At 43.1% G+C, this 16,068-nt stretch overlaps 1 protein-coding gene across 1 annotated transcript in view; it reads right to left on the bottom strand.

Moving 5' to 3' along the window:
- Window positions 1-16,068, bottom strand: part of LOC144491833 (unconventional myosin-VIIa-like) — a 162,924-nt gene that overhangs the window by 20,937 nt on the left and 125,919 nt on the right. The window contains exons 40-45 of the mRNA XM_078210126.1: window positions 11,678-11,783; window positions 11,473-11,586; window positions 10,417-10,504; window positions 10,224-10,330; window positions 8,531-8,716; window positions 2,017-2,133 (exon numbers count right to left, since the gene is read on the bottom strand). Of these exons, the coding sequence (XP_078066252.1) occupies window positions 2,017-2,133; window positions 8,531-8,716; window positions 10,224-10,330; window positions 10,417-10,504; window positions 11,473-11,586; window positions 11,678-11,783 (718 nt within the window). The remainder of the gene's footprint in view (window positions 1-2,016; window positions 2,134-8,530; window positions 8,717-10,223; window positions 10,331-10,416; window positions 10,505-11,472; window positions 11,587-11,677; window positions 11,784-16,068) is intronic.

Genomic DNA, 16,068 nt, shown 5'->3' with positions numbered 1-16,068 from the left:
TGCACTCCCTCCAAGGCCAATATATCCTTTAGCAAATAAGGGGACCAAAACTGCACACAGTACTCCAGTTGCGGCCTCACCAGTGCCTTGTACAGTTGCAGCAAGACCTCCCTGCTTTTATATTCTATCCCCCTCGCGATAAAGGCCAACATTCCATTCGCCTTCTTGATCACCTGCTGCACCTGCAGACTGAGTTTTTGCGATTCGTGCACAAGGACCCCCAGGTCCCTCTGCACAGTCGCACGATGTAATTTTTCTCCATTTAAATAATATTCCAATTTACTATTATTTCTTCCAAAGTGGATAACCTCACATTTGCTAACGTTATATTCCATCTGCCAGATCCTCGCCCACTCGCTCAGCCTATCCAAATCTCTCTGCAGACTTTCCGCGTCCTCCACGCAATTCGCTTTCCCACTCACCTTTGTGTCATCAGCAAACTTGAATACCCTAGATTCAGTCCCCTCCTCCAGATCATCTATGTAAATGGTAAACAATTGAGGCCCCAGCACCGATCCCTGCGGCACGCCACTGGTCACCAACTGCCAACCAGAAAAGCACCCATTTATCCCAACTCTCTGCTTTCTGTTAGATAGCCAATCCCCAATCCACGCCAACACCTTACCCCTAACTCCGTGTACCCCAATCTTCTGCAGCAACCTTTTGTGAGGCACCTTATTGAACGCCTTCTGGAAATCTAAAAACACCACATCCACCGGTTCCCCTCTGTCAACCGCACTAGTGACATCTTCATAAAAGTCCAGTAGATTCGTCAAACACGACTTTCCCTTCATGAATCCATGCTGCGTCTGCTTGATCGAACCATTCTTATTCAGGTGCTCTGTTGTTTCCTCTTTAATAATGGACTCTAGCATCTTCCCAACTACGGACGTTAAGCTAACCGGCCTGTAGTTACCCGCCTTTTGTCTACTTCCTTTTTTAAACAGCGGCGTAACAGTAGCTGTTTTCCAGTCAGCCGGCACTACCCCAGTGTCCAGCGAATTTTGATAAATTACTACTAACGCATCTGCTATTACCTCAGCCATTTCTTTCAGTACCCTGGGATGCATTCCATCCGGGCCCGGGGACTTGTCTACCTTCAGTCCTATTAGTCTACCAAGCATCACCTCCTTAGTAACAGTAATTGTATTAAGGACCTCCCCTCCCACCAACTCTCGATCTCTAATATTCGGCAAACTATTTGTGTCTTCCACCGTGAAGACCGACACAAAGAACTTATTTAAAGTCTCAGCCATTTCCTCGTTTTCCACTATTAAATCCCCCCTCTCATCTTCCAAGGGTCCAACATTCACTCTAGCCACTCTATTCCTTTTTATATACTTGTAAAAACTTTTACGATCATTTTTTATAGTTTCAGATCAAAAATGCGAGATCAAACTGGGGTGAGCACCACCAAGGCCACTGACTCCATTTCAGGGCTGTCTCCAAAGCTTTAGCTGCAGGTAGGGTAGGTGAAAATAAACCCCAATAAACACTGACTAACCAAATACAGGGAAGAATTTGAACTCTTCCACTCGACGAGCAATTCAAATGCAGCGATCCTGGCCCGCTCATCTCAAAGCTGCTGGGTTTAGCCAGGAAATGAACACTGATTGGAATTTCATAACGTCAATAGAGCCCTGTTAGTAGTTCTACAGAATCATGAGTGGCCCTTCCACACCAGGCTGAAGTAAGCCACTGGATAGTGAGAGAGGATGCGACCCTCTCTGGCAAGTGAAGAAATTCCCTTTGTGGCATTAAGGGCTAAGGGCTGTCTACTCTTCCTAATTTGTTCTCTTATTCCAGCCAAGCCGTGTCAGCAATACTTATCAACAATATCTAAGGCCTGAAAATTAGCCACTGAATACATTTTACCCTCATTCCATTCATTTGAAACCTGCTCCGGAATAAAGGAATCATTAATAAACACAGATCACGCGCTCACTCTGTGGCACCGGACATTGCACAGACACGTTGAAATCCACAGCTACAAATCACTCGATGGCAGCACTGTACCTTCACTTCAAAAAAAGCTGATCCAAATGTTGCCCAGCGGTACAGCAATTTGAGGAATGCCAGCTTGACTTCATCAGTGGTCTTCCCTGTATGCCTGTTGCATACTGCCACAATAGACTGCAAAAACAAAATCCAACAAGGATGTGGTTAGCCCTCACATGCAATGAGCCCTGGAGCTGTTTTCAATCTGCACTGCCCTTTCCATCCAAATGATATGTTGACAATGTTGTTGTATTTTTGGGCTTTGGAATGTTTTTATTTATTCGTTCATGGTGAAGGGGGTTGAGCCTAGGACATTACCCTGAGGAACTCCTGCAGCAACCTTTTGGGCTGAGATGATTGACTTCCAACCACCTCAATCATCTTCCATTGTGCCAGGTATGATTCCAACCAGTGGGGAATGTTTCCACTTTTTAACCACTTGTCTGCCCATTCTACAACCTACCTATGTCTAGTTTTGAATTTTAACATCATCTTCCTCAAAATACTTATAAGTTTTGTGTCATCTGCAAATCCTGTCCAGTACACCAAGTCACTAATATGTGTCAAGGAAGAGGAGTGCTCCTGGAGAACTCTGCTATAAAACTGTCCTTTCCAAAAAGCAACAGTTCACCACGTCCTCTCTGATTCCTATCCCTCAACTAGTTTCCTTTTCATGTTATCCCTGTTACTGCTGCCACTTTTATTCCACAAGCTATAACTTTTCTCAAGTCTGTTGTGTAGCACTGTATCAAATGCTTTTCAGAAGTCCATGTACACTACGTCAACAACATTACCCTCATCAACCCTTTCTGTTACCTCTTCAAAAAACTCAAGAAAATTTGAGACACAATTTCCCCTCAACAAATCTAAGCTTCCTCTTCTTAATTAATCTGTATTATCCCTAGTGTCTACTCATTTTGGTTCTACTGAGATGAAACTGACTGGCCTTTGGTTGCTTGTCTTATCTTTGCACCCTTTTTGAACAAGGGTGTAACATTTGCAATTCTCAGTCCTCTCACACCACCTGTGTATCCAAGGAGAATTGGAAAACAAAGCCAGTATCCCTGCAATTTCCACCTTCACTTCCCTCAGTATTCTTGGATGCATCTCATCCTGATCCCTTACCAATTTTAGGTACAATCAGCCTAACGAATACGTTCTCCTTACCAAATTTAAACTTATCACCAAGTGCCTGAACTACCTTCTCTTTCACCATGACCTTTTTCCTTGGTAAAGACAGATGCAAAGTACTCATTTAATGCCTCAACCATGTCCCCTGCCTTCATGGTGTTACCCCAAATTGGTCTCTAATCAGCCCCACTCCTCCTCTCACCACCTGTTTATTATTTATATGCCTAAAGAAAACGTTTTGGTTTTCATTGTTCAGTTACAGTTCTGCCTGCTAATCTTTAATGAGTCCAATTTATCCGGACCAGATTCATTCTTACCCCATCCAAGCTGGCTCTCTCTCCAAGTAATTATTCTTTTTCTGCATTGTTGTTTGTTCTTTTCCACAGCCAACCTTAACATGATGATCCAATGATCACTATTCTCTAATGATCCGCTAATGACACTGGATCCATTTAAGCCCATCTCATTCCCAAGAATCAGGTCTAACAATTCCTCCTTTCTCATTGGATTGGAAATATATGGATGTAGAAAATTTTCCTGAACACACTCTAGGAATTCTTACCCCTCTCCGCCATTTGCATTATTATTACTCCAGTATATATCCAGATAAGTAAAGTCTCCTATTATAACCACTCTAAAATCCTTGCCTTTCTCTGTAATTTCATTGCAAATTTGTTCCACTATATTTTCCCTCTGGTTGGTGGACTATAGACTACACCAAGCAATGTAGAATCCCGACAGTATAGAAGGAGGACATTTGGCCCATTGAGTCTGCACGGACAACACAGCGGCCCACGGCCCAATCCCCTAACCCCACGTATTTACCCTGCTAATCTCCCTGACATTAAGGGGCAATTTAGTATGGTCAATCAACCTAACCCATACATCTTTGCACTGTGGGAGGAAACCGGAGCATCCGGCAGAAAAACCCACGCAGACGCAGGGAGAACATGCAAACTCCACACAGTCACCCGAGGTTGGAATTAAGCCCGGGTCCTTGGCGCTATGAGGCAGCAGTGCTAACCACTATGCCGCCCCAAGTCAGAGTCATAGAGGTTTACAGCATGGAAACAGGCCCTTCGGCCCAATTTGTCCATGCTGCCCTTTTTTTTTAAATCCCAAAGCTAGTCCCAATTGCCCGCATTTGGCCCATATCTTTCTATACCCATCATACCCATGCAACTGTCAAAATTGTACCCGCCTACTACTACCTCTGGCAGCTTGTTCCAGACACTCACCACCCCGTGTGTGAAAAGATTGCCCCTCTGGACCCTTTTGTATCTCTCTCCTCTTACCTTAAACCTATGCCCACTAGTTTTAGACTCGCCTACCTTTGGGAAAATATATTGACTATCTAGTTGATCTATGCCCCTCATTATTTTATAGACCTCTATAAGATCACCCCTCAGCCTTCTACATTCCAGAGAAAAAAGTCCCAGTCTATCCAGTCTCTCCTTATAACTCAAACCATCAAGTCCCAGTAGCATCCTAGTAAATCTTTTCTGCACTCTTTCTAGTTTAATAATATCCTTCCTATAATAGGGTGACCAGAACTGTACACAGTATTCCAAGTGTGGCCTTACCAATGTCTTGTACAACTTCAACAAGACATCCCAACTCCTGTATTCAATGTTCTGACCAATGAAACCAAGCATGCTGAATACCTCCTTCACCACTCTGTCCATCTGTGACTCCACTTTCAGGGAACTATGAACATGAACCCCTAGATCTCTTTGTTCTGTAACTCTCCCCAACGGCCTATCATTAACTGAGTAACTCCTGCCCTGGTTCAATCTACCAAAATGCATCCCTCGCATTTATCTAAATTAAACTCCATCTGCCATTCGTCAGTCCACTGGCCCAATTGATCAAGATCCCTTTGCAATCCTAGATAACCTTCTTCACTGTCTGTTATGCCACCAATCTTGGTGTCATCTGCAAACTTACTAACCATGCCTCCCATATTCTCATCCAAATCATTAATATAAATGATAAATAACAGCGGACCCAGCACTGATCCCTGAGGCACACTGCTGGTTACAAGCCTCCAGTTTGAAAAACAATCCTCTACAACCACCCTCTACAAGCCAATTTTGTATCCATTTAGCTATCTCACCCTGGATCCTGTGAGATTTAACCTTATGCAACAACCTACCATGCGGTACCTTGTCAAAGGCCTTGCTAAAGTTCATGTAGACAACATCAACTGCACTGCCCTCATCTACCTTCTTGGTTACCCCTTCAAAAAACTCAATTAAATTTGAGAGACATGATTTTTCACTCACAAAGCCATGCTGACGGTCCTTAATCAGTCCTTGCATCTCCAAATGCCTGTAGATCCTGTCTCTCAAAATACCTTCCAACAACTTACCCACCACAGATGTGAGGTTCACTGGCCTGTAGTTTCCAGGTTTTTCCCTGCAGCCCTTTTTAAACAAAGACACAACATTTGCCACCTTCTAATCTTCAGGCACCTCACCTGTGACTATCGATGATTCAAATATCTCTGCTAGGGGACCTGCAATTTCCTCCCTAGCCTCCCACAATGTCCTGGGATACACTTCATCAGGTCCCGGGGATTTATCTATCTTAATGCGCTTTAAGAGTTCCAGCACCTCATTCTCTGTAATATGTACACTCCTCAAGACATCCCTATTTATTTCCCCAAGTTCCCTAACGTCCATGCTTTTCTCAACAGTAAATACTGATGAGAAATATTCATTTAGGAACTCACCCATCTCTTGTGGATCCGCACATAGATGACCTTGTTGATCCTTAAGAGGCCCTACTCTCTTGGCCTTTATGTATTTGTAGAAGCTCTTTGGATTCTCCTTTGCCTTATCTGCCAAAATAATCTCATGTCCCCTTTTTGCCCTCCTGATTTCTCTCTTAACTCTACTCCTACACCTCCTATACTTTTCAAGGGATTCACTTGATCCCAGCTGCCTATGCATGTCATGTGCCTCCTTCTTCTTTTTGACCAGGGCCTCAATATCCCGAGTCATCCAGAGTTCCCTACTTCTACCAGCCTTGCCCTTCACTCTAAGAGGAATGTGCTTACCCTGAACCCCGGTTAACACACTTTTGAAAGCCTCCCACTTACCAGACATCCCTTTGCCTTCCCACAGTCTCCCCCAATTAACTTTTGAAAGTTCCTGCCTGATATCATCAAAATTGGCCTTGCCCCAATTTAGAATTTAAACTTTTGGGCCAGACCCATCATTCTCCATAGCTATCTTAAAACTAATAGAATTATGGTCACTGGTTCCAAAGTGATCCCTCACTAACACTTCTGTCACCTGCCCTTCCTTATTTCCCAAGAGGAGGTCAAGTTTCGCCCCCTCTCTAGTCGGGCCATCCACATACCGAATGAGAAATTTCTCCTGAATACACTCAACAAATTTCTCTCCATCCAACCCTCTAATACTATAGCTGTCGCAGGCAATGTTGGGAAAGTTAAAATCCCCGACTATTACCACACTATTTTTTTCTTGGAGCAGAAGTGCAATATAGTTGGGCCTTTTTTGTTCCTTAGCACTAGCTAAAAAGATTCTGCCCTTGAACAGTCAGATACTTCCTCTCTTTCCAGCACTGCAATGGTCTTCTTAATCAATATTGTCAACCCTCCACCTTTGCTTCCTTCCCTATCTTTCCTGAACACCTTATATCAGGAATATTTAATATTCAGCCCTGCCCTTCTTTGAGCCTTCTGTTACATCATGATATTTCCTCGTGGCTATCTGCACCTGCAGCTCACCAGCCTTATTTTCCATACTCTGTGCATCACATATCATATCACTGGTGTTGATTTATAAGTCAACATTTGAAGCCTCCAAAAATCTCTGCAAAAACAGGGGTTGACGTATATATGCTGAATATAAAAATGAGCTGCCGGAGTGGGTAAGGATGGTTGGCAGATTTGTTGATCACATCATGGGGTTCGTTCCGTGTGGGCTTGTCTTAAACTCTCATATATCTCACAACCCATTTCGTCTGGTGGATCCTTGTGCCCACTTCTAAATGAGGAGAACTTCCATTATTGGGCTGAGGCTTATACTACTAATGCAAGTATAACATGTCGTGGCTGCAAATGGGGATTGGCTCTTATGCTGGGTATGTGCAGAAATATGACTTTGGGGGTTGAGAAAATGGGGTTGTCTTATATGCCCGGTTGACTTATACACTGCAATCTAGACTACAGGCACAGTAACCCTAATTTAGATTTTATACAAACATATGAATCAGGAGCAGGAGTAGGCCCCCCAGAGCCTGCTCCACCATTCAATAAGATGATGACTAATTTGATCGTTACCCCACATACTCTCCATAACTTTTCACCACCCTGTTATCAAGAATCTATCCATCTCTGCCTTAAAGATATGCTTCCACCATCTTTTGAGAAAGAGTTCCAAAGACTCACGATCCTCAGAAAATATTTTCTTCATTTCTGTCTTAAATGGGTGACCCTTTATTTTTAAACAGTGACCCCTTAGTCCTAGATTCTCTGAAGAAACATCTTTTCCACTTCCATCCTGTCAATACTCTTTAGGATCTTACATGTTTATAAGAAATATATTTACATAATATTTCAATATATTTCTCTCGTGTTCACTTTTATTACTTTTCCTCTCACTCTGTCCCCACCATACCTTATTATTTCCTATTCTAGTGCCATATATCTCTCCCAGTTCTCTGCCCACATTTGTGTTCCTCTCCAGTTTTACCTCCTTATTTCCACAGGGCTGCAAGTGAGTTTAAACTGAAGGAAAATGTCAGACGGAATTCCAGTATTATATTCTCTCTAGACACCAAGGATGCTTCATATGTTTTTTTTTCCTGAACACTGGGCTTGGCAGTCATTGGTTTTGCCTCAGGGAATAGAGACTTTTGCCAACAGAAAGGTCATTTATGATTGTTTTTCCGTTATGGCCTTCTGGGATTGGCACAACTTTGGCTTCAGGCTGCACTGTGATAATGCACTTTGCAGCAGTTCTGGAATACTCTTCAATTAAATATTTTGTTTCCACCTAACTGTAGTCTTCTTCTATGCAGTGATCTTAATAGGTGTGTACCTGGCAGGTTCTAATGTCAGGCTTTAATGGTTTTATGTGTCGAAGCAAATGGCGATGGTGTGATAATCTGAATGAGGCTGGGATCAGAACGATCTCAATGTGCTGTAAAATCTGCTCTACCGGTGAATTGTGGTTGGAGATGAAACAATGGGTTGGCTCTGTGTTAGTACAACAAGGTAATTGAGCTTTCCCCAATTCGCCCTATCCATGGCTCTAGTGATTGGACACAATTGCATCTCAATGTTGCCCTCCCTCAGGAGGTGGGGTCTGCCCTCCAAGAGGTTTAATGAGCTCCTGATTATTCCTCTAATAACCACAAACTTTATTACCTTCTTCCATTCCTCAGGTGACATTGTCCGAATCATGTCCTCAGGAACCAGATCCTTCAACATTTTAGGAATATGGAGAAACTGGGACTTGTCATCACTGAACTTCACTTTGTAAAGGAATGCAGCAATCTGGATGGCATCTTCTTTCGTGCACTGGTGGTAACCTCGCAAATACTTTGGTAACTCCTTGGAAATAAACAGGGGAAGATCAGAAAGTTTTTACTTTCAATTGGCTGGTCTTTAATTACCAGAGAGAAATAATGGACTCCTCCAAAATTCTCCTCTGTACAGTTCCACTGACTCTTGCTTTTCTACTGTCCTAAAGGTCTTGACTCAAGTTGAGGTACAGCAACCCTTTCAGTCAGGTCAAAGACTAGGAATCCTGCGACGGGTAACTCACCTCCTGATTCCCCAAAGTCTGTCCACCATCTACAAGCTCCAAGTCAGGAGAGTGATAGAATATGCCCCACTTGTCAGGATGAGTACAGTCCCATCAACAATCAAGAAGCTCTTCCAGGACAAAGCAGCCCACTTGATTGGCACCCTATTCACAAACATTCATTCCGTCCACTACCGATAAACAGTGTCTGCCATATTGCACTATCTACAATATGCTCTACAGGAACTTACCAAGGTTCCTTAGACAGCACCTTCCAAACCCACAACCGTTACCTTCTCGAAGGACAAGGGCAACAGATACCTGGGAACACCACCTGCTGGAAGTTCCCCTCCAAGCCATTCGGACTTGGAAAAATATCACTGTTCCTTCACTGTCATTGGGTCAAACTCCTGGAACTCCCTTCCTAACCACACTGAGGATGTATCTGCAGCAGTTCAAGGCGGCACTACCACCGTTGCAAGGGCACTGCCCCCTGCAGATGTCAATTATCCCAGCACGAACCTATCTTAGAGATTAGACTTTCTGGTGAGTGTGGCCACTGTCCAGGTGTGGATCTGGAGCTACATTTGAATTTAACAAAGGGGAAGATATGTTTCACAAATGTTAGTGGCATGGCTGTCCAATCAAATAGTCTGTCTCTTCCTCTTCCCACACAAATGTCTCCCTCATTGGATATAGAGATGATGCTGAAGTTATCCGAGTCGAGAGGGAATGTTCATCACTGAACATGTCTGCTGTGTAGATGGTTCAATGATGTCGTGAATTAATATACCATCCCATGTCACCCTGAGGACATGTAGTCCCGGAAGTATCGTCAAACTAAAATCGACATTAGCCTGAGCCAGGGTGGTCCAGGGTGGCACTGAGTGACAGCTCATGGATTGTTGGAATCTTTGAGTGGCCACTTTTGGATGAGAGCTTACATCTGTCTACCCTCTTAAAACGGACATGAAAGATGACATGGCTCCCTCAGAAGAGTAGGGTAGTCCTTGCTGGTGAACTAATCAGTATTTCTCCCTCAGCCAGCACTACGAAAGCAGGTTATCCACTCATTTGTTCAATATTGGTTGTCATGCAAAAGGAAATGTTCACTGGGTGGGATGTTACTCAATCACTCCCCTGCGGAGTGGGATCCCTTACATCGATGCGGGTTTCATTCAGTCACTCCCCTCTGGCTAGGGGTCTGTCAGTCACCAATCTGTGGATGGGGCAAGTGGGGGGTCACTCAATCATTCCCCTGTGGAGTGGCTCGGTCACTCAATCATTCCCCTGTGGAGTGGCTCGGTCACTCACCTGTGGGTAATGGAACACGATGTCTGCTTTGAGGTCTCTGCCAGGAAAGACATTGAGCCACAGCTTTCTCATGAACAGCACCTTGTAAACCACAGAGACTGAAGTCCCTACAAAATGACATGAAGACATAGTATTACTACAGACAGGAGGGGATTTCAGCTTTATAAACTTTATTAGTTCTGTGGGCACCTACCATCCTTCACGGGCTTTTCCTTCTTGACCCAGTCAGTCACGTGCCTCACATAATCAAAGAAGAAATCTCCTTCAGGAAAACTGATTACCTAGAAACACAAAGGCCAGACTCCTTGAGATCGCACTGAGCTGTAGACAAGTCCCTGCACCACCCAAACAGAGACGCCGTGCAATCATCCACTCACCCTTAAAGAAGCAGATAATCAATTACCCCCAGGAGAGTTAATCAATCATCCCAGGAGAGTTAATCAATCACCCCTCCCATCACCCTCCCTCCCCTCCCAGGGAGTTAATCAATCACCCCCAGGGGAGTTAATCAATCACTCCCAGGGGAATTAATCAATCACCGCCAGGTGACTTAATCAAAGACCCCTCCAGGGGAGTTAATCAATCACCCCCAAGGGAGTTAATCAATCACCCCCAGTGGAGTTAATCAATCACTCCCAGGGGAATTAATCAATCACCGCCAGGTGACTTAATCAAAGACCCCTCCAGGGGAGTTAATCAATCACCCCCAAGGGAGTTAATCAATCACTCCTAAGAGAGTTAATCAATCATTCCCAGGAGAGTTCATCAATCACCCCCAGGGGAGTTAATCAATCACCCCCAGGGGAATTAATCATTCACCCCAAGGGTATTCATCAATCACCCCAAGGTTGAAATCACGTGTGGGGGGAGACAGTCACTCATTGATTGTTGATGCCGGATGACCAGCTCTGGGAACAGAAATAAGGAACACCGCCATGAGTGAGGGTGAGGTGGGCTGCTGGTGACACGATGCAAGTGGAGGAATGGCACCTGCCTGACTGCCCCAAGCACAGACCAGCAACCTGCCACAGCCAGTGCATACAGCCTGCAGAGATGGAAGAAATCCAGGACAAAGAACAGCCCAAGTAGGTCTGACCCAGCACACGGGACAAGAACCTGATCAGTCCTGGAAAATCTGGGACAGTTAGTCATCCTATGTTGATGAGTGCTGGAAATTTTAATTCTTTTAATTTACACACCTGTTACTAAAAGAGATTGTGCCCGAATCTAAATGGTGTGAATGTTTTACCTTATCTCCAACCTGTATAAAAAGACTGAGGCCTTCAGAGGAGCTGAGCTTTAAATTCTTGGTGATACTTTCACAGAGACCCTTGGCTCTGGTGCTGGTGAAAATCTCAAATGCCTGTGGGGATTGAGAGGGAATGAATGAGGAGAGAATGAACAGCGGAGCGATTTGACATTCTAACAGTGGGAGCCTGGGGAAAACCACTCACCTCATCCATGCCATTGGGAAAGTAGATTTTGTGCAGGATCTTGGTGCTCCAGCATTGGATGGCCTCCACCTCCAGCAGGTGTGGGGGATTCTTCCGAGAGCCAAATCTGACAGCAAAAAGAGCAGCTGCCGGGTCAGTGAGTGATGATTATGTTTATACACAGTACACTCAATATATCCTGACTGAGGTGGCATTCTTGAAGCATCTGAACTGCTGTATTAAGCAATATTTCAAAGTGTGTACAGACATGTATATAGACACATAATATATATGTATCCTGTGTGATGATAGTAGTGCAACTGATATGTATTTTGCATATATATATACTATTTTTGTGTTTAAGGGGAATGATTTGAAAATTCACTTTATTCTACAGGCAATCAGTATCTCTCATAGGAATGCAATTCAGATTTTGCGAGAGCAAATTTCAACCTTGCAAGTGGTTATGTTTAGAGTTAATGAACTTTTGTTTAAGTTCCCTTGAGATTTCTGATTAGAGTGATTAACAGAGTCATGCGATGATGTGGTTTATGTGCAGAGAGAAAAAAGCTTTTGCAGAAAGCAGTTTAGTTTGCAGCTGAAGTCTGGTAAAAGGATTTTGCAGGCTTCTGGAACTCTGGGGGCAGAAAATCTCGCCCAATGTATATGTACATGGACATGGGTAAATGTACATAGACATGTCATGTCTATATACCCAGACCACAAGACCAAATGAACATAAGACATAGGAACTGAAGTAGGCCATTCGGCCCATCAAGTCTGTTCCACCATTCAATGAGATCATGGCTGATCTGATATAATCCTCAGCTCTACTTTCCTGCCTTATCCCTATAACTCATGATTCCCTTACTGATTAAAAATCTATCTATCTCAGCCTTGAACCTCAACCTTGAGCCTTTACAGCTCCCTTTGTAGAAAATTCTACAGATTCACTACCCTCTGAGAGAAGAATTCCTGCTCATCTCCGTCTTAAATAGATAACCCCTTACTCTGAGGGTATGTCCTCTGGTCCTGGACTCTCTCATAAGGAGAAACAACCTCTCAGCATCTACCCAGTCAAGCTCCTTGAAAATCCTATATATCTCAATAAGTTCACCTCTCATTCTTCTAAACTCCAATGAGTACAGGCCCAACCTACTCGATCTCTCCTCCTAAGACAATCCCTCCAGGATCAACCTAGTGAACCTTCTCTGAACTGCCTCCAGTGCCAATATACCTTTCCTTAGATAAAGGGACCAAAACAGATTATTCAGGGTGTGGTCTAACTGGTGCCTTGTATAGTTTTAGCAAGACCTCCCTATTTTTATACTCCATTGCCTTTGAAATAAAACCCAACATTCCACTGACCTAGTGCTAGCTTTTTGTGATTTATGCATGAGGACCCCCTAAGTCCCTCTGTGCTGCAGTTTTCTGCAGTCTTTCTCCATTTAAATAATATTCAGCTCCTTTATTCTTCCTACCTAAGTACATAACTTCACATTTTCCTACATTTATTCCATCTGCCAATTCACCTAACCTGTCTGTACCCCTTTGTAGACTCTTTGTCAACCTCACCACTTGCCTTCCCACCTATTTTTGTGTCATCTGTAAATATGACAATAATAAATTAATTTCCCTTGTCCAAGTCATTAATATATTTGTAAATAATTGTGGCCCAGCACCGAGCCTTGTGGCACACCACTAGTTACTAGTTTCTGAAAATGCCCATCTCCACTCTCTATCTTCTATTAGCCAATCCTTTATCCATGTTAATATACTACCCCCAATACTATGGGCTCTTGCCAGGGTTCTTAAGTAGCCTTTTTGTGGTACCTTATCAAACAGTTTTTGGAAATCCAAGTATATTACATCTATTGGTCCTCCTTTATCTTTCCTACTTGTGACCACCTCAATGAATTCTAATCAATTTGTGAAGCTATGCTGACTCTGTTTTATTATATCATGTATTTCTAAATGCTCTGCTATGACATCCTTTATAATAGAATCTAACCTTTTCCCAATCACAAAAGTTAAGCTAACTGGCTATGGTTACCTGTTTTTTGTCCCCCTCCCCTTTTTGCATAAGGGTGTTACATTGGCAGTTTTCTAATCCTCTGAACTTTCCAGAATTTAAGGATTCTTGGAAGATTACTAGCAGTGCATCCACTATCTCTGGAGCTACTTCCTTTAATTTTCTGGATGTGACCTATCAGGTCCAGGGGACTTATTGGCCTTTAACTCCATTAGTTTCTTTAGTACTTTTTCTCTAGTATTAGCTACTGTATTTATTTCTTCCCTCCTTCTGCGCTTTGATTATTTAGTATTTTTGGAATGTTATTACAGTCATCCATTGCGAAGACTAACACAAGTATTTGTTTAATTCCTCTACCATTTCCTGGTTCCCCATTATTATTTCCCAAGTCTCATTTTCATTTGGGGTAGCACAGTGGCACAGTTAACACTGCTGCCTCATTGTGCCAGGGACCAGGGTTTGATTCCCGGCTTGGGTGACTGTCTGTGTGGAGTTTGCACATTCTTCCTGTGTCTGCGTGGGTTTCCTCTGGGTGCTCTGGTTTCCTCCCACACTCCAAAGATGTGCGGGTTAGGTGGTTTGGCCATACTAAACTGCCCCTTAGTGTCAGGGGGACTAGCTAGGGTAAATCTATTGGGTTATGGGGATAGGGTCTAGGTGGGACTGTGGTCAGTGCAGACTCGATGGGCCGAATGGCCTCCTTCTGCACTGTAGGATTCTGTGATTCTCTAAGGGCCCTACTTTTACAATGGCCTCTCTCTTCCTTTTTATATATTTAAAGAAGCTCTTGCTGTCCATTTTTATATTACTTGCTAGTTTACACTCAGTTTATCATCTTTTTTTGGTCATCTTTTGTTGGTTTTTAAATTTTTCCCAATCCTCTGGCTTATCACTAATTTTTGCCACATTATATACTTTTTCTTTCAGATTAATACTATCCTTAATTGCCATGGTTGATTTTTTTCCCCCTTCGAATCCTTCTACCTCACTGGGATATATTTTTGTTGTGAGCTATTTTCATAAACGTCTGCCATTGCTGATCAACCATTTTTTTGCTAAACTCCTTTGCCAGTCCATTCCAGCCAACTCTGACCTCATTCCTTTATAATTACCCTTATTTAATGCAGCACAGTTGTTTCTGATACAAGTTACTCACTCTTAAACTGAATGCTAAATTCTCCCATGTTATGGTCACTGTTTCCTCGGGAATATTTTACTCTGAGGTTGTTTATAAACCTTCCTCATTACAAATATCCAGATCCAAAATGGCCTGATTCCTGATTGGATCCACAACATATTGTTCTAGAAAACTGTCCCAAATACTATCTATGAAATCTTCCTCATGGTTACCTCTGTAAATTTGATTTTCCCAATCTACATAAAGATTAAAGTCACCCATGATTAAAGCACTGCCTTTTTTACATGCCTTCATTATCTCCTAATTTATTCTCCATCCCACAGTATAGCTACTGTTAAGGTGCCTTTAGACTACCCCCACCAGTGTCTTCTTCCTCTTGTTGTTTCTTAACTCCACCCATATGGATTCTACATCTTCCAATCCAAGATCATTTCTTGTTATTGTACGTATTCCATCTCGTACTAACGCAGCTATCCCACCATCCTTTCCTTCCGGTCTGTCCTTACAAAAAGTCGCATACCCCAGGATATTTAGTTCCCAATTCTGATCTCCTTGTAGCCACATATCTATAATGGCTATAAGATCAAAACCTTAAGTTGTGCAGTTAATCCATTTATTTTGTACCAAATACTACATGTGTTTAAACAAAGAGCTACTAATTTTGCCTTGTCACCATTTTTTCCCTTTTTGACCCTATTTGCTGACCTTTCTTTAAGTTTATACACCCTGTCCCTTCCTGTCACACTCTGTGCATCGATACCTAAATAGCTGCCTTATAATTCTGCCTGATTCTTTTGCTTTGTAAGCCTAGGTATCCCCTCTCCACAACTCCACTCCCCCCAGCCCATTTAGTCTAAACCCGCTTTACTTCCCTCGTTATGTGATTTGCAAGAACACCTGTCCCAGCACGGTTCAAATGTAGGCCATCCCAACTGTCCAGCCCTCACTTTCTCCAGTCCTGATGCCAGTGCCCCATGAACCAAAGCCCACTTTTTCCTCACCAGTCTTTGGGTCATGTATTCATCTTTCAAATTTTATGTATCCTATGCCAATTTGCAGATGGTTCAGGTAATAATCCAGAGATTGTAACTTTGGAGGTTCTGTTGTTTAATTTACTGTCTAATTCTCTATTACATTTTTGTCTTTTAAAAAGCATTTAGACAGTTGCATGGGTAGAGAAGGATATGGGCCAAATGCGGGCAATTGGGACTAGCTTAGGGATTTAAAAAAGGGCGGCATGGA

Source organism: Mustelus asterias, chromosome 3 (genome assembly GCF_964213995.1).
Source record: "Mustelus asterias chromosome 3, sMusAst1.hap1.1, whole genome shotgun sequence".
Classification (NCBI taxonomy): Eukaryota; Metazoa; Chordata; class Chondrichthyes; order Carcharhiniformes; family Triakidae; genus Mustelus; species Mustelus asterias.
Note: the sequence above shows the minus strand (reverse complement) of the source record. Positions and strands in the feature narration are given on the sequence as shown.